Source organism: Acanthopagrus latus, chromosome 14 (genome assembly GCF_904848185.1).
Source record: "Acanthopagrus latus isolate v.2019 chromosome 14, fAcaLat1.1, whole genome shotgun sequence".
NCBI classification, from domain to species: Eukaryota; Metazoa; Chordata; class Actinopteri; order Spariformes; family Sparidae; genus Acanthopagrus; species Acanthopagrus latus.
The window spans coordinates 548,601-567,147 of NC_051052.1; the positions used below are offsets into that span (position 1 = coordinate 548,601).

At 42.4% G+C, this 18,547-nt stretch overlaps 1 protein-coding gene across 9 annotated transcripts in view; it reads right to left on the reverse strand.

Moving 5' to 3' along the window:
* The window catches only part of plekha5 (pleckstrin homology domain containing, family A member 5), a 217,622-nt gene that overhangs the window by 48,130 nt on the left and 150,945 nt on the right, over positions 1–18,547 (reverse strand). For 7 of the 9 annotated variants that reach the window (XM_037121035.1, XM_037121034.1, XM_037121031.1 and 4 more), the window contains exons 5-8: positions 18,229–18,282; positions 8,605–8,785; positions 6,213–6,317; positions 3,887–3,959 (exon numbers count right to left, since the gene is read on the reverse strand). In XM_037121035.1, the coding sequence (XP_036976930.1) occupies positions 3,887–3,959; positions 6,213–6,317; positions 8,605–8,785; positions 18,229–18,282 (413 nt within the window). The remainder of the gene's footprint in view (positions 1–3,886; positions 3,960–6,212; positions 6,318–8,604; positions 8,786–18,228; positions 18,283–18,547) is intronic. The other 2 variants (XM_037121045.1, XM_037121030.1) reach the window with 1 other exon arrangement.

Consider the following 18,547-nt stretch of genomic DNA (forward strand, 5'->3'; position numbering starts at 1 on the left):
AAAGGGACTCTAAAAAACCCTCGCACAGGAAGAGAAGGAGAGGGGTGGCATTTGGTAGAATTCCTAAGATCGAAGGCGTAGGAGTTCTGATAGGGCAGAGGGCAAAAACGTTTGGCATTACTTTGCCCTAGATTGGAGAACATCAGATGTGGGGCCACACTCTGCTCGGATGCTCGGCTAACTGAAGTTTGTCTCAATAAAGACTGCTCTATCATTCCACCCAGCCTTGCCTCTGCAGAATTCTTTTATCAACATACTATACGCTGACACTTTTGAGGAAGACAGCCCAGAAACAACAACAGCTTTATTATGTCTTTCATATTTGAGAAGTGAAACAGCTGTGAAGCACAAAAGATGTGAAACCCAGCCATGAATCATTCTATCACCTCTGCTCGATTCTGATTTGATGGGAGCGTACAGAATACAAACTAAAGGTAGCACAGAGCAGGCAGAAACACATGTGTGCACCAGCTGCATCTAAACCTACAGAGCCTGCAGCCAGCACTGCTGTTTGGTTTAGCAGAGCCTGCACGGTGAGCCCTGCAGCTCCTCCGGCCTCGTCCCCACTGCTGAATTATTGAGATATAGAACACACACGCAGAGGACATGAGTGAGAAAGAGAGGGAACGAGTAAGCTAGCATGCAGAGAGAGGCTGTAGGTACACACTGCAGCGTGAGTGGGTGTTTTCAGGCTGTTTTACAACGACTGACATTTCAAGAAGCTTCCCCAGGTTCACTGAGTTTTGAGGAGGCATGTTTGTTCAGATGACTTTGTGACCACAAGCAAATGTCTTCATACCACATGCTGTACCTGTAACTACTTAGATTAACATGAACATTTGATTAAATGATAACTTTTTTATCACATCCTGACTAAGTACTTATTCTTTTACTTTTTAGGATGTATGGAAAGATCCCCCTTTTCAGCATGTGCACACACAGAATATCTGACCCATGGATTCCCCTCAGCGTCTGAAGAATAGATGGCAGAAAGTCATCCTGTGGTAGGGATGGCATTCAGGCTGCACTTACAATTATATTATACAATTCTTCTATTTATGCTTTCATTAGCAGTGACCAAATGACTGCATGAACACAAGGACATGACTCCATCCACACAAATGACTGACAGACACCTAATGTCACCTGGAGCCTCCATCTACATCACATATAATATCTGTTCTATAATACCAGTGATACTCCAGACAAATTAAGCATTGCTGTTGTCAGAATTCACACAGAATGAAAGACCTTGTATGGTTGTGTTTTTCTGTACAGTACAAATATCTCCATTCTTGACATTTTGTGAGTTCATTTTGTTGATGTATTAGATTAAGTAGTGAAATCGCTTCTTTTACTTCTCTCAGCTAAAACTACAGGAGCAATCTTGTATGGCTTAGGCAGCAGGGACACATGACAATGCAGAGGCCAGTAACTCCTCCAAATTCTGGGGAATGTTTGTTTTTTTTACTGTCATTTTTTCGGCTATTGCTGAAACTGCCCATAGCTGTCATCATCACTACAGAGAACGGGTGTTTTAGATTAAGAGCAGTGGCCTTTGAGACCATCACAACCAACAACATCTTTTGACCATCCTGACCAGTCTGACCACGCCAGGTATGAAGGAGTTAGGAATAAGAGCCATTCTGATCCGGCTTGGTTTACGGCTACTCCTGGCTAATGTCCAGTCACAGGAAAGCACTGCATGTTCATGTCTGTTTGTATATAGATAACTGTATATGTTCTGTAATTTGTTTAGCATTAAAGAGTTGACAAACTTTAATTTTGTTACATAAGCCTGTGATGTGTAATGATGAATAAATTACCTTGTACCTTGTATCAGCCTATCACCTCTTGAGGTACAAATTGGTATTAAAGATAGGACAGGCCGGTGTTGATAATGTAAGTGGAGTTTCTGAGTGTTATAAACTAAAGTCTAACTGTATCTGACAGATGGCCCCTCTGAAGTGAAAATAGAAGCAACCAGTTCAGTCAGCAGACAATTCTCTTGCATTGAGGACAAACTTTTTTATCCAGTCACTATGTATGGACTTTACAACTCTATTATTGTGACATGTTTGCACACTTTATTTAGTACCCTAAATATGTATAATAAGTATAATCATCTGTATCTGTATTCAGTATTGTCTGTTATATAACATATAACAGACAAAAAATATAACCCTTTTTCTTCAGTGCTACCCATTTTACCATCCATTTCAAATTATTATTACAGTCTGATGAGAGTGTTGTCCTTTTCTTTTCTTTTGTTAAATTATCATTGTCAACATTTTCACACATGCAGTCTTATGTATGCTTAACTTTAATTTTTTTGTTACTTTTTCATTTGACTTACTGAGGATGGTGTTATCATCTCTGCTCTGACAAACAAAGTATGACTCCAAGCTCTACAAACACCTCCCAACCTGAGTGACAGAAGGTACTTTTAATAAAGTGAGAGAGCAGGCAGAAGAAAAATGGACAAAGAAGAGGTTATTATCGGAAAGCCAGGCACGTCATTGTCCTTCCTGAGGACGCCTCCTCTCACTCGTCTCTGGCTGACTAAGCCAATAAACATCCAATTTTCCCTTGGGTTTGTCATGAAAGCAGCTGCTGATTGCGCTCCAGGAGCAACTAATTTGTCAATTTATGGAGATGGAAAAATCTCTCTCAAGGGTTTTCAGAGACACGTAGGAGGAACAGATGAGCTTCTGTGAACGTAAGGTTCTAAATGAGTGGTGCTGCACTGTGGGAGTCACAACTGTGGGTGAAGGCAAGGACAGCTCCTTTTAACTGGTGAGGACACTTGGACTCCCGACTGCTGATATTACCTGTTACACTGCTCTTGATTAAGTGATAAGGCACCTTTCATTCTATATGGAAATATTCAAAGAACTTTGAGCATCATTTTCTTTTAACTGAGAAGTTTGGTAATGGAACATGTAACATGTAATGTAACAACGTAAAGTGTGATTTTCAAAAGTCCGTGATGCTGCTCTCTATTTTGCAACTATATGACCTATTACCAATACGTAGCTCTTTCACTTGGATTTGAATATGATATTTTTCTCTTTAAACTCGGGCAGAGGGGCCGTTGTCGGGTGTCTGTGAGCGTCTGTGGTCCTAGTTGTTGCAGTGTGTCCTGCACAGTCAGCACTAGTCTGATCTTGCTTGTGGCTATTTGGACGACAGAGCAGGTAGTTTCACCAGTGGAGCCCTTCAGCCTGAGAAGTCTCTCTGGCTGTTCAGATGAGGGAGTCAGTAGATAATCTCACCCATTCAGTGCAGTCTGAATGGCAATATTTCAACTCTGCCTTTTCACCAGTAACCTTTGTTACTTTTTATCAGACATATGCTTGATTGGACTTGGCCATCTTAGCAAAGTGTTCATTAGAAGGGTTTGTATCTCCACATTCCTGAGCCTCCAACTTCCATCTTTTGAATGATGAATACAGACTACTGCCACCTGGTGGTATGGAGAGTTATTTCCCCTTCTGTATGTCACAATGTACAAGCTAGTTGGTCATCAGCTTTAGTGTTTTCAGCATTCTAGTTTTAAGATGGTTCAGAAACTATTTCCTGATTAGGGGCAAAACATTTACTTTTGACCACGTCCAGCATTTATTTGGTTCCACCATCTATGAACAGGCAACACTGCCAGCACCTCAAAGGCCTGCCACTTCACTACCACCACTTCCACTTAGGTACAGTCCATCACTTTAACATGAGTGGTATGTTCCTTAACAGTATCAAGTGTCCTTAAACAAAACATAAACTCCTCCTGCTCTCACTGTGGGTTGCTTTTGATTTGACAAGACATTTAATTAAACAGCTTGCATTGTGTGTGTGTGTGTGTGTGTGTGTGTCTGTGCTTGTCTGTGCTCACCACGGTAGTAGAACAGGCACATGTCAGACAGAACGAACCACCTCTTCTTCCACAGCTTCATACCCGTGCTGTCCTGCAGGGGTCAAAGGTCAGTCAGTCATTACAGAGAACAATACCCCCTCTCTGTTGCTCACACGCACACACACACACACACACACACACACACACACACACACATACACACACACACTCTTCCCTCTCTTTTGATCTCCCCTGTCTTCCCTCCTCCTGACACCCTTGCTGTCTCTCCCTCCGGCTGCTTCTATTAACCAGCTTCTATCTCCTCCTCTGAGACAAACTGCTGTGTTTTATCTCTTCATAACGTAGTGACAAATTTGCCTCTATGGTGCTCGGGGCGAAGGCCTGTGCTTTGTTCTCTACACTACTGCTCTGTTTCTTTTTTTCCCACCCTTCCCGCCGTTATAATGACTGCAGCGACAAAAACACATTTTTGCCTCCTCGGATCTTTAGCACTGTTTGCAACGTGTCTTGTTTGGCCACAGATCCTGAGGTCAGGAGCTGAGGGTAAACACTGGTGATATTTCTTCTGTTAGAGAGCACCTTGTCTGACAGGTCTCTAAGCAAGTGAATCGATCCTCGTCTCAACATAAATACAGTGAGTAGCAGCGCAGGAGCGAGGCTGGGGCTGAGAAGGAGGTCACTGACAGTGGCTCTAACCGGGGTCTGAAAGCTGAGCTGAATGGGACTGGACGAGGCTGCCTTCAGGGATGGTCAGAGGTCCTCACAGCAACTGAAATATTGAGCCACAGCAGATCTCTGTGGGATGGAGAAAACTGCTCAACTTGCAGCGAGTGGGTGGAAAGACAATAAGAGAACAAGCTGAGCATCAAGCTAGGCTAGCTCACATCGAGTCAAGCCACGCAGCAGAATCAGGATCCTTCTGTCTCCTCAAGCTTGACCAGCTGCAGCAGGATCCAGTGTCTCCAACCCAACAAACAGCTGATGTTGAAACCCAGAGGATGCAAAGTCTCACTCAGCCTGACACTGTGTCAGTGTCAGCCAGTCTCTGTCTACGTCTCTGTGTAGCACTTGGTGGGAGTAGAAACCTTCACAACTTTTGATGAAGTTTGAAGAAATATGTCGACTTATGAACTGAGTTACACAGTATCCAGCTGTTTTATCTCACTCAGGGGCAACCTGTCATCATTTTTGTGGCCATAGTTATGATGTAGCTAGCTTGTAAGGTATGTATGAGGATCATAATTGTATTATAGACCTGGATACTGGGACGCTGCTCAGCCTTGTTTCTAATATTGTCCAGTGGCCATTCACAGTGTGGCAGTGAAAAGTTCTCCAGTGGTCCAAAATGCATATTCCCCACAGCACACCATTATAAAAGAGACATCCGTTAAACTGTTGACAGGACACCAAGAACTTAGGCTTCAATTCAGATTGATTTAGAAATCTATGACACCATCACAGTGTAAAGTCTTTGGCCTGAGCAGCAGTAACTCTATTGTGCATATTCAGTAGGCTTCATATCATATAATGTTTTTGGTTTATGCGCAGGGCTAGCCATTGAACTAAATGGCCAACATCCTTTGATCCACTATCCAGGTCTATTTAAAACCAATGACGAAGAGGTCAGCGGGTGAGGGTAGTACACCAGTACAAAGAGCCAGAATGTCTGCACTGGGAGCAGGTCAGGGATGGGTGTGGTGGGTAATTCATGGGATTCTCACCCAGGCAGCAGAGTTCCATGTGAGGCCAAGAGTCAGTGTTGACTCTTTTCAGTAAGTCGTTAATTTAAGCAAAACCATGATCTGAAGCCAAACCAAGACGTTTTGGTGCATTTTCAAAAAAAGCCAATGTTCGTCAATAAGCACAAGGCCACAGATATATGATTCAGAGGGAAACTGGCTTTTCTTGAAATTAAAGATTGGACTCAGTTCAGTTGAAAAGAAATTGAAGGACCATAGCAGTGTGCACCACACATTCATCTTTCATTGCTGCCAACCATTTTCCAAGGTTTATGACTGTGATATGTATCTGTTGCTGTGCAGACTTTTCTAATCAGTTTGCATTAGTAATATCATTATCCCGCAGGTACAGTAGCTATTAAAATTCTGTGAGCTGATCTTCATACTTTAGTAATGGCTCTCTGTGGGCACAGTAGAAAAGCACAATTCAAAAGTCTGAAACACTGCAGCTCTGACAAAGGGTTCTCAGAAATGTGATGAATCTGTGATGAGGGGCAAAACGGGAGATGCTCTGATGTCTGTTCTGTCTCCCATCTGTCCTGTCTTAGTCTCACACAAACACATCTCTTATCATTACATCGACTGGACCTTCTCCAGATCAGTACCTGTTTGTAAAGCCAGTTGCTCTTAACCACTGGGGCATTGGGGTTCCTCTTGATGGAGTTGGACCTCTTTCCAAAGTTATGAACTTTTTTGGAAGACCTGGAGGGCTGTTAAACACACACACATTGGCGGTAGACGTTGAGGTTAAAGGAATACAGAGTAAACATTTACATCTCAGGTATTGTATGTACATTTTTGGATTTCAAACAAACAAGGTCTTAAACCTCTATGAAAAACACAAAGCAACCATATGGTGCTTGTGTTTTCATCTCCTGCAGAGAGAACAGGACAGGGAGAACAGAGGGGATGCAGAGAGAGAAAAAAATAAAACATATCAGCTGTTTTCCACTGATCTCAATGCAACAGTCTGACTGGTTGTAAAAAGGCTTGTATACTGAAACTGCAGTGCTTCCAGCTGCTATAAAAACTGACAACAGAGGCAGATGTATTCAGCTCATTAAACAAAGCATACTCCACATCCCCCATATATCATGGCTCACTTAGACAGAAATTCAGCACGCCAGCATGAAAATCTCTTTTACGTCAGTCATTAGAGGAAAGACTCAAAGAGGTCTCAGAGTGTAAATTAAAGACAAATTAGATGATGTTACTATTGAAACACTAACCATAAGTTGTCATATATGAGTGATGTTTCCTACATTTCTTGGCTGCCCTCTGGCACCATCATCAGATCTGAAGGTCTGCTGACAACAGCTTCCCACTGGATCACCATTTCATTTTTTTAAGCGCTCAACCATCCCTCTAAAGTTTTACTCCAGAGACTAATGACTGGATTGGCATGAAATTCACTGTAGCTAATTATGGTTCAGGGAGTTACCCCCGAGACGTTTTAAGAGAGGAGACAAATCATTTAAGGTGTTTGGATACAAAGATCTGTAATGCCAGAGATAGTGGGTGTATGACACTTCTATATCTGCCTTACCACAGCTGAACCAGGGAGCATGTCAGCCAATCCTGTTGTCGCACTGACATAAGGGCACACAGTGCATTTCTTTCACATTTCTTATATGGTGTACATGGTTATTACACAAACTAGATGCACAATTGCGCTCTTGCTTGCGGTTATTTCAGAGGAAAGCCGCCGCCGCTGTCCTTCTACTTCCGGCTCACGGAACGCAAAAATCCCATCCGATCCGATGGAGCGTATACATGCAAGAGTAATGCGACTATCAATCGAATAATCTGGGTGCTTTAATCTGACTATAAGAAATCTGATCCGGTCTGATTTTAGTCAGACTAAGGTGTATACATTAAATATCCGGTCATAGCCAGACTAACACAGTAATTTGGTTTTCTTGTGTGTCATGTAAAGGCACTGACAGTTGGGACTCACGACAGTTTCAACAGATTGAGTGTGTCTACAGATGAACTTATTATTGGCATCAAAGGGGAGGACATCATGCTAATTCACAGGAGAGATTCATATCTAACCTTTGAATAGATTATAGTATAAGATTCTCCTTCACTGGAAGCACTGTCAGGCAGAGCTTGTGTGCATGCTGTCATTGTGTGGAATTTTAAGTAAAGGAAAACACACACAACATTGATGTTTACACCTAAAAATGTTCTCAGCTTCTTCTTGGCTGTTTTGACCTCATTCATAAAATGCATTCTCTTCCTTAGACGTCTATATGTTGTTCTTTTCTGAATGTTTCTCAGGCAAGGCACGGAGCAGGACCTGTACAGCTCGGTCATAAATAATGACTTCTCATGAATACATGAAGATATGCAGTGTTATACTTTCTTTTGGCCAGTGTAAGCAGAAGTACTAACAGTATGAGCATCACTTATTCATGAAAGCACAGAACTTTTGATTTGATCCAGCCATGCAGATTTATGTTGTGTGTGTTTGTGAGCTTGACTGAGCATTTATAGGGACACACTGTTCAATTTAAGAATGCAGTGACTCATGCAGATGATACACTCGCTGCTAATGCAGCTGAGCTATCCTCCTTCATACCCTCACATCTCCAGCCTGAATGGGAAGCTAATGACACAACATGCACACCTTTCAAGACAGTCACTGAGTACTGGGAGTCAGTGACAACTCACCATTTTAAATGTTAGCTGTCTTGTTCACTGACTAATGTTGAGCCCCATGTTGCCAGTAGCTACACCTGTTCTGTCAGCCTTCTGATCAGTTCTTGTGATCAATAGTTTTCACTCAGACCTCCTGGTGATCCTTTCAGTCAGAGCTGGCTTCTTTGACATGTAACTAGCTGCATGCAGGGGGCATAACTCACATTCAGCACCAACGCTTATGGATACATAGGAAATATAATATAAAAGCTACATAAAATACTACAGAACACTGACTAACCTGCTCACCAGAGGTAAGCTTAAGATTCAAACCTTGTTTCAATAGAGACTGACCCGTGTCGATGATGTGGAGGTGGTGGTGGTGGTGGCGGTAGTGACGGTGGTGGCTGGGCTGCCGGGGAAGGTGCTGTAGTCGGAGCCACCTGTAAAGTTTGATGCCTCGCTCATGGTGCTCATGGGACGTTCCTTCTTGTCACTGCTGCTGCCCTGCTCTGACGAAGCCTGAGGAGCTGGCCTGCCACAGGGCGAGAGACATAGAGAGACAAAGCGAGAGGGAGTCAGTCAGACATTTGACCTTTACATTAAGACAGTGACATATCATGCAATCTAACAATTCAAGTTAGAGCAGGGAGATATGGCCATAATTTCAGCAATTTCATTTCATGATGTTAGCGTTGCATTTTTGTATTCAAATCACTCAATTTCCACCATCGCTGTCACTATAGATTTTGTGTTTCAGATATAGTGTTTTATTCATTGACCGGAAGTTATTTTGTTGTGGATGGTGTGGAGCTGGACCGGACACATATCTGGTGGAATCTAGCCATCAGTTATGTTCTCTGTGGCACTGGCACCTTGTCACTTATTCCCTTCATGACAGACCCTGACGGGGCAGTTGAGGAATGGAGAGTGTCCAGTTTGTTGCCTTCTGAACTGGATCCCTGCTGTTTGCATGGCAGAGATTGAGAGTACTACTCACAGGATAGATGAAATGTTCTCGTTGTGTTCTCACTGGTTGTAGCAACCAGTGTGACTGAACTACAAAGGCAGAGGGCATACCTGTGCCTTTGGATTGATTCATTTAGTTGCCATAATTGCTGAGTATGAGCAGGTGGATGTGTTGTTTCGTATCTAACAGTGCAACCAACAGAAGGGAGAGAAGTGGCTAATCTCAAAGACACAATCTTTCTCCAGGACAATCCAGTCAGCCAATAAGCCAACCCATCTCATCAAGCAGACCCTATCTTCACTCTCTTAATGACACACTCTCTCTGTTAGGGCCATTAAATGGAGGGAGGAGGAGAACGAGGGGAAGGGTAGAGTGGCTCAAATGAGTGCGAGCAGAGAAAAGCGACAGCGATGAGAGCTGGAGAAACAGAGATAAAGAAAGTAAGAAAGTGGAGGAAGAGAGTTGGTGGCATTAATCACAGCTATTATTCTCTGGGTGTCACCTCTGATATATGCCCCTACACCCAGCCAATTTAAATGGCCTGCCAACTCAGTCTGACAAATTGAGCTCAGCCCAAAGCTTTTGCTCCTAGTCAAGTGGAAGGACAACAGCTAATGTGAGAAAAAGAAAGTTCAAGGTCACTGTGTCTGATTACTAAACTACCACAGTGAAAGCATTATCGCCGCTCCCAAGGTAAGCAGAATATAAGCAAAGTAGCTCAATGAGTCTCATTGTCTGTGTTGTTACTATTGTTGATGGAGCGCAATACACAAAGTTGTTTTTTTTTTTTTTTTTTTTTAAATCACTGGGTAGCGCTTAACAGTCTGTTGGCTGGTGATCTAACATACAACAACGTTTCTATAGAGATCATACTGTACAGTTCTGGTTTTTACTGAAGACAGGTAGCAATGTCAGGTAAAACAAACATTTGCTAGTGACCTAAAATTGTAATTTATAGTGTACAGGTATTACTAAACAACAGCTAGCCACAGAAAAAAAAACACTTAAAAGACTAAATGGTGGCAGTGGGCCAAACTCTTCACCTGAAACCATTCAGATCTGACCAGACAGGTTTGGGCTATGCTATATTTAAATCTTAAATAAAAACATCACTTATCATTACTTATTCACATTACTTACCAACTACCACTTATCCTCATAGCGTACCATACTGTACTGTGCTATACTTTCACTTAAATTTTATGCCAGAAAATGTGCAACTGGCATGTCAACCATTTTCATGCCTTGTGGTGCATTAGCAACTTGTCTATACTATACACATAGATGGCTCTGAAGATTCAGCCCTACCCAGCAACATTCCCTGCTCAAACTGAACCTTGACTTAACTTATAGATTAAACAGAAACTCAAATTTCTTGTCAGTACCAAATGTAGTTTGGTTGTAGTTTAGTTCCATCCATCCATCCATCCATCCAACCAACCAACCCACCATCCATCCATCCATCCATCCATCCATCCATCCATCCATCCAACCAACCAACCAACCAACCAACCATCCATCCATCCATCCATCCATCCATCCATCCATCCCTCCAACCAACCAACCAACCAACCAACCAACCATCCATCCAACCAACCAACCATCCATCCATCCATCCATCCATCCAACCAACCAACCCACCATCCATCCATCCATCCATCCAACCAACCAACCAACCAACCAACCATCCATCCATCCATCCATCCATCCATCCATCCAACCAACCAACCAACCAACCATCCATCCATCCATCCATCCATCCCTCCAACCAACCAACCAACCAACCAACCATCCATCCAACCAACCAACCAACCATCCATCCATCCATCCATCCATCCATCCATCCAACCAACCATCCATCCATCCAACCAACCAACCAACCATCCATCCATCCATCCATCCATCCAACCAAACATCCATCCATCCATCCAATCAACCAACCAACCAACCAACCAACAATCCATCCAACCAACCAACCAACCAACCGTCAGCTGAAGTCAAAGTGAGGCAAAGCTGGGAGAATTTATGAGAATGCTAATTATGCTTTATTCGCAGACCGCATACTCTGAACATCTGATGGACTGAAAAGGGCCATTCCATAGTTTTGGAGCTGCCACTGCAATAGCACAATCACCTCTGTGGGGAATGGGGAACAGATAAAAAGCCCCGATCAAATGACCAGAGAGGATAGCCACTAGAATAAGGGCTCAGTAATGATGTTATGTATATGCCAGATAATGCAGAGCCTTATATGTGATTAACAAAATGTTGAAATTGATTCTGGAAGCCATTGAAGGGAGGAAAGAACTGGGACAATATGTGACTGACAACCGGTATTTTATAGAAACTGATTTGGAGTGTTAAACAAAAATATAGTGTTGTGTGTTTTTAGGGCTGTGACTAAACTTTGGTAATAAGAGGAATACAGAGGAATATGACTCTCAGTCTGCCCATTACACAACCAAAACAGGAGGTCACTATCCTCAGCTAATGGTGAAACAACTGGAATAACTGTGGAAACTACACTATAAAAGAAAAAGCCCGCCGGTAGAGGAGGCAAAAAGAAGCAAAGATCAGTAAGTAACAAAATCTGCCAACTTTTTTTTATACAATTGGCTGTTTTATCTGACATTTTGCAGCACTGACTGATCAGGGTTTCCAGCTCAAACTGGAACCGTGCAGTTGTTTTTTGCTTTGGACAATAGCCAGGCAGCTAGCATTAGCCATGTTGCTACTGCAACAGTAGTGCCAGTGACTGACTGCAGAGACACCCACAATATGGAGACACAAACACTCACAGCAGCCTGCCAGCCTCAATGATTTAACTGGATGAGCTCAAGCAGTCAGAGTCAGAATACACTCATTATGAAAAATGTTTCAGCTGAGCTGGCAGCATTCACATATATCAGTCTCAAGTGTGTGTGTGTGTGTGTGTGTGTGTGTGTGTGTGTGTGTTCAGTGTCTCCAAGTGAAGACATTTAGCCCTTAGGAAACGGGGAGCTATTGTTGCCAGGGGCGGATGTTCTGAAATTGCTCCAATTTGGTGGCTCTGTTGGTGACACTGAAATGCCGGCCAGCGGACTGTGAGAAAGAGAGAAGGCCTTCACCCACCTCTAAAAACAACAGCCCTACACCCAAATCAGGGTGACTAACACACACACACACACACACACACACACACACACACACACACACACACCAGCCAATGTTTTCGCTTCTTTCTGCTTTTCCAATCCTTTCCAGCATCTGATCTCGTCTGCCTTTTCATCTTTCAGTCACACGACTGTCTTAGCCTTTATGAACCTTTCCTCCATTGATCCTGTCCAGCTGCTTTGTTTCTTCTCTCCCCAGTGACGACTCGCTAATGAAACTGTTCACGTGAGTGCTAGCTGCTCTAAGCAGGATCACCAAGCTCTGGAATGCAATAAGATCCATGTGTTTGCAGGATGAATTCCTCTTCACTGTGCGCATCAGTGTTTATTTGCTCTCGATGTGAGTGATATAACTGATGACTCAGCTCGTCTACTTTTTGTTCTCTCTACTATCTTACTTCTGGTTTCAGTCAAAGAGAACTTGTCATTGTGGTGACATTGCACAAGTAACTGCAATGCTTTTATTACAATTAGAATCAGTTTGGAAACAGACAATCTCTCTATAAAAGCAAGGAATCTCTGTCTGTCTGTGTGTCTATGTGTGTGTGTGTTCCTCAAATATCTCTGCAGATCAGGATCAGACTGATCTGAGAGTTTCAACATGGCTGCTGGGTGTGCGATGTCAGATTTGTTTGGACCACGATGACACCATTAATAAATTATTTCATAAATGCTTTACGAATTCTGCTAGCATTGTCACCCATAGCCACCATAGTCACATGCGCACCAGAGTCAATCACTACAGAGCCCACCGCCACCCCGCACCGTAAGAAACAAGCGGATTTATACCTGCAGTGGCATGAGCTGGACCAGGATATTGCCGGTGGTTTGGTCCCGTTCTGTGCATCTAAACTGACTGTTGTGAATTAATGAGACTAAACGAGTCCGGACTGAGTCTGTTCGGGTCTGAGGAGATCCAGAGGACAGCAAAGTGGAATCGGAATCTGTGGATGTTCGTGTGTAGCTGCTGCTAGCCGCTAACACGGCCGACGGACGCACCTGCAGGTCCAAAACCGGACTTAGGGTAAAAAATGTCTGCCACGCTTTTTCGTGAACATTTCCGTCACGTTTGCTTTGTGTCTGGTGCAGAAAGAAACGGTAAAAACTGGCTTTTGTCACAAAGTGTCCAAGCAGCAAGTTTGGTTGGAGAGGAACGGGGGAAGTTTTGTTAGGGACGCCGGCAGTGATACAGACAGCGACAGAGATGGTGAGGTTTGAGAGTTGAGAGATCTGTGTCATATAGTGTGTTTGGAGTGTGTAGTTAGTGTGTTATATAGTGTTTAGTGCTGTGTGTTTAGTGTGTAGTGGAGTCGTTTTTTTATGTTGTGTGTCAAAACAATGAGGAGACTGCTGAATGTGGAACAGGCAGGAATGAGCTGAGGAGCCCTGAGCCTGAGGCATCGCCTGCATTTAAATGTAAATAGTTACATAGAACTTTGTAAATTTCAAAAACTTATGCGCAAATTTATTAAACAACAATTTATATTTGCATTATATATAACCCTAACTAAAACAATTGGTTCATTAAACAACTTTTTCCTACTCTGATTTTATGTTATTTTGTGATTTTAGGTCCATAGTGTTAATATAGTATGTCAAAATGAAAAAAATGTGCTCAAAATAATGACACCAAACAGGCAAGGTAAATGTTTTTTAAGGTGAAATGTAATGGTATAATCAAAAGTAGTCAAAAACAGCCAATTACATCCCTGACGTCCCACCTTCAAACACAACCTCATTTGGACATCCATGAAAAATCTACTTAACCTCCCACTTTTCTATAGGAATACATGCTTCCTACGGGCACTGCACTAGTAGTAATAAAGAAAGCATCCAATGAGTTGAGCCTTGCATTCAAAGGAAAGCTATATAATAGTACTGAGTATCAAAAACTGTTCAAGCTGCTGTTAACATTATCTGACCTGAGCCAAGTTCATTTACTAACCATAGTAGTGGAATGAAGCTCGTAACCCTGGTACCATTTTGTACTTTTCTTGGGTATTTCTGTTTATTGCTACTGTATAATTCCACTCCACTTCATTTTGGAGCCCAATATTATGCTTTTTATTCCACTGCATTTATTTGACAACTTTGGTCACTACTTACTTTGCAGAAAGTTGCTTCGTAGCCAAAGCAGCACATTTGAAAATTAATTTATTTCATTGGCAAAAAAGAAATATATTATTATATATAATATAATTTACTTTTACTTTTACTTTTGATACTGAAGTACATCTAATATCAGATAATTTAAAAAATAACCTCACCTGTGTACTATTGATATGGGTGACTTTCACTTTTATCCGAGTAATATTCTAACACTATCTTTTACTCAAGGATGAGACTTGGTGTTGGTGTTGAAATGGAGTTGAATGTGGATGAGGTAGTTTCTTCCACTAAAGACCTGGTATTCAGCAACTCATTCTCAGATGATGGCCATCTAGAATTGCATTTTTACAGGAACACATCATCACAGTGTGAATCAGCGTTCAGCTACACAATCAGAGCAGCCAGCTCTCTTCCTCCAGTGCAATTAAACAGCACAATGGTTGATGACACAAAAACTCGATGCTAGATAACAGTCTGGAACTCTTCAGTTACAAAGAGCCCTGTCCTGAGATTTATTAGCCTGACATAAAAGTTCAAACACTCGCAGCCTTGTGACTCACACTGAACATCGGAATCACACACAAGCCAGATCACCCCAATGTGTGACCTGGAGATGAGAGCAGAATGTCTCCGTTTGTGTGTTGTAGGACACAACACACATCTTCTTGTTGTTATGTCTTCTTGTGAGTATATCTTTGTGTGCATCCGTTCAATAGTTCAACTTGATGTCCCTGTGACTGCTCATAAAGTGAGCTGGTAAGACTTACTGAGGATAGTTAGGGAATTCCAAAGCCATCAAAGATACTGTATGTCAAAACTCTGATGACTCAGGAACATCTACTTGCATTGAACTCATCTTCACAATTGTCAGTGATTATGATTTAATTACAATTAAGGAAAACAAAAGTCCCAAAAGCTGTGTCCACATAGCGTTTCTGTCAGAGCGCCAGCATCGTCTATCAATTGTTCCTAATGAGGAGCAAGTGCATGTGGCAGCTGGTGACGTCACCATCACGCTTGCTCTTCCTGGCCTAGGCGATAGTATTCACTGTATTTTTTTCTTTTTTATATGTTTTTTGGACTTTTGGCTTTATCAACAGTACAGCTGAAGACATGACAGGAAACAGGATGAGAGAGAGGGGGAGTGACATGCAGCAGGGGCCCAGGCCGGGACTCAAACCCCTGACCGCAGCAGCAAGGACACAGCCTCTGTACATGGGACGCCTGCTCTACCCACTGTCACCAATCAAATCCTTCCCGCTCTGATGTCACAAGGTCAAATACAAAACAGATAGCAAACCACAAAGGGGCACTGTTGATCATACGGACGCATGTGCAGTGTGTTTTCTCACAGCACTCCCGAGCTCACAGCCAGCTGCTTCCTGCCCAACTAAACATGCTACGAGGGAACGGTGAGAAATGTTGTGGGTCCCTAGCTAGATCAATGCCACAAAGAAACTAAGATAAGGAGGTAGCAATCAAGTCAGCTCTAATGCTAAATGACTCTGCTACTCTGTGTTCATTTCTATGCTGAATCATGTTTACTTTGGCTGTGAGAATGACTTCAGGTATATTCTCAGTAATGGAATCCTCTTTCTTTAATGTTTCAGGATTGGATAAATGAGGCACAGCTCACTGTGACACTGCTGAATGCTTTAGCTGAGAGAAAGAAAATACTGAGCCTCTACTTTAGACCCCATCATTCAACAAAGGAAGAGGGTGTTTGTAGTCACAGCGGCAACCTGACACCAGATTTTATTTCATCATTTCAGAGGTAATACAAACCACTTATGAGGGAAAGCAGGATGTAATTTGATTCCGATAGCGACAAAAAAAGAGCTTGTTCGCATAAATTGAACACGGTTATTATTCAGAGAGGAAATTTTAACTTTCCCCGCTGCTGCTGCTGGAGACACCACTCATTGCATACACATTAATCATCCAGAATATCATTTCTACATTAGAGTTGCACAGCGGCTCATCAGGCAATTCACGCAGAGTCTGAAATAAAGTTAGTGTTAGAAGGAGAAACAAGAGGAAGAAAAGGAATTCTCAAACAGGAGTGAAGCCTTGAATCAAAGAAGAATGCAGCTGAAGACAAAGATGGACGATCAGTTTGTGTTAGTCACGGCTCGTTGCTAGAATGGTGGAGTTTCACCAGTGAGATTAGACGGAAATGAACAGAACAGCTTGACTGGCTTTCTGTTTTACAGCATCACATGAAGAGATCAATATCATCATCAAGTACAGAGAAATGTGAGGGACAAACATTACCAGTTTAGCACTAAAAATGTAAGCAGGAGGAACTAAGCCCTGCACCAAGTCCAGCAGAACACTGCGCTGCATGTATCAATGTTATTCACTTTATCTGTAAGTCATTTTAATGTTGAGGCTGATCTGAATTTCTGTATTTGTCTGTGATTGCTCGTGGTAATCCCAGCTAACAGCTGCTGCTTAGTCCCAAATGACTGAATGCTACAACATGAATGCTGTTCGTGATAAATCAAAATGCACTGTATGGGGGACAATCCCATATTTCACATTAAGAACTTAAGCAAAGCTACTGTGTATCAGAGAAGGAGCACATTACCAGGGGAGAGTCCTACTAGATGAGAGGTTTACAGCATGAGGATTTAGTAGTTGGCCAACCCACTAGTTCCAAAAAGAGCAGCGACTATCCCAAACTTTTCTAGAGTTAGAAACCAGGATAGTGTGCTATGCATTAAAGCCTAATTATAGGGCTTTCTGGTACAACATCAGCCAAACCTCATGCATCATTAAGGACAATTGCATTGTGAGACTGTTTGGCTTGCTACTAAATTACACTGGATGGGATTTGTGAGCGGTTATCAACAAAACCAACAGTGATTGGCTACAGATTGAAGCACAGAGCAACACCTGCAGCTGGACGAATGAATGAACAGATGTCGATGTATATTCCATTAAATCTGCAGCGTCTTGTTTGTACTGATCTTCTTATTGAACTTGTCAGAAGTGGGAGTGAAGGAGTAGCTTCCTTCGCATGTGAAGCCGATGTCTGAACTTACCTGCTACTAACAACACATGCAGCAAGAGAACACTTGCCTGTTTAGTCACTGCCATTACAGAGGCCAAGCTCCTCCCCTCTCACACATGTACAGCAGTCGATGGTGAGAGACAAATCGTGTTTTGATCCCTTTCGGATTTTGCCATGATTATTTTTTCCACTTGAGAAAGTCTCACTTTGTCAGAAAAATAATCAAGTATGTGAAATGCAGATACATAAAGGCTAAACAGCCAACAGTCGCTTTAGTGACATGGTCTCGCTTTACGTTCACCAATACCTAAAACACCTTGTAGAGTGGTTCTGTATTTGGGCAGCTCACACAACTGACCAATCCACCATTCACATAACTGCAGTTGTCTACATGACCAGATCTCTTTAAATGCTATTTTGTGCAAGGTGGCGACCGTGTTGGTATTGGTGATTAAAAGTGAGCGAGATGATGTAGTTCACTGAGCAAATTTACATAAAAACTAGGTGATAATTTACTTAATCTTTACGACAAACTGTGACTTTCTCATGTAGAAAAATTCTTGCCTCACACCATTGACTGTTCCACATTTGTTCCCCCAAAATAAGGTCCCATGGGGCACACAGGAAGGGGCGGGACTTAGCAGAATGGGAAATAGTATTATAGTAGCAAGTATCAAGGCTGAAAGTGTAGCTGAAGCTGAAGCAGCTCTTGCGAAGTGAGTGATCATTACCTGGTGAGAGCCTCTAGGGGCTTGTCAGGGTGGACAAGCTTGCCACAATTCACGCTAGAAACAAAGGAGGGAGAGAGAATGACAAAATAATAAGAACTCAAAAAGTGAAATTAAATTCTGTTGTGCCACATGGAATAACAGACAGAAATCATAACATCAAAAATAAGAAAAATTAAACAAGAAACATCACATGAATGAGGGTATTTCTCAGGTCACTGGAGGTCAGGTTAGTGACCAAAATGTCTTTTTGTTGTATGTGCAAATGAAACATGACGTGAGTGAAAACAGGAAGCCTCTGTGGTCAAACTCCAAACTCTTT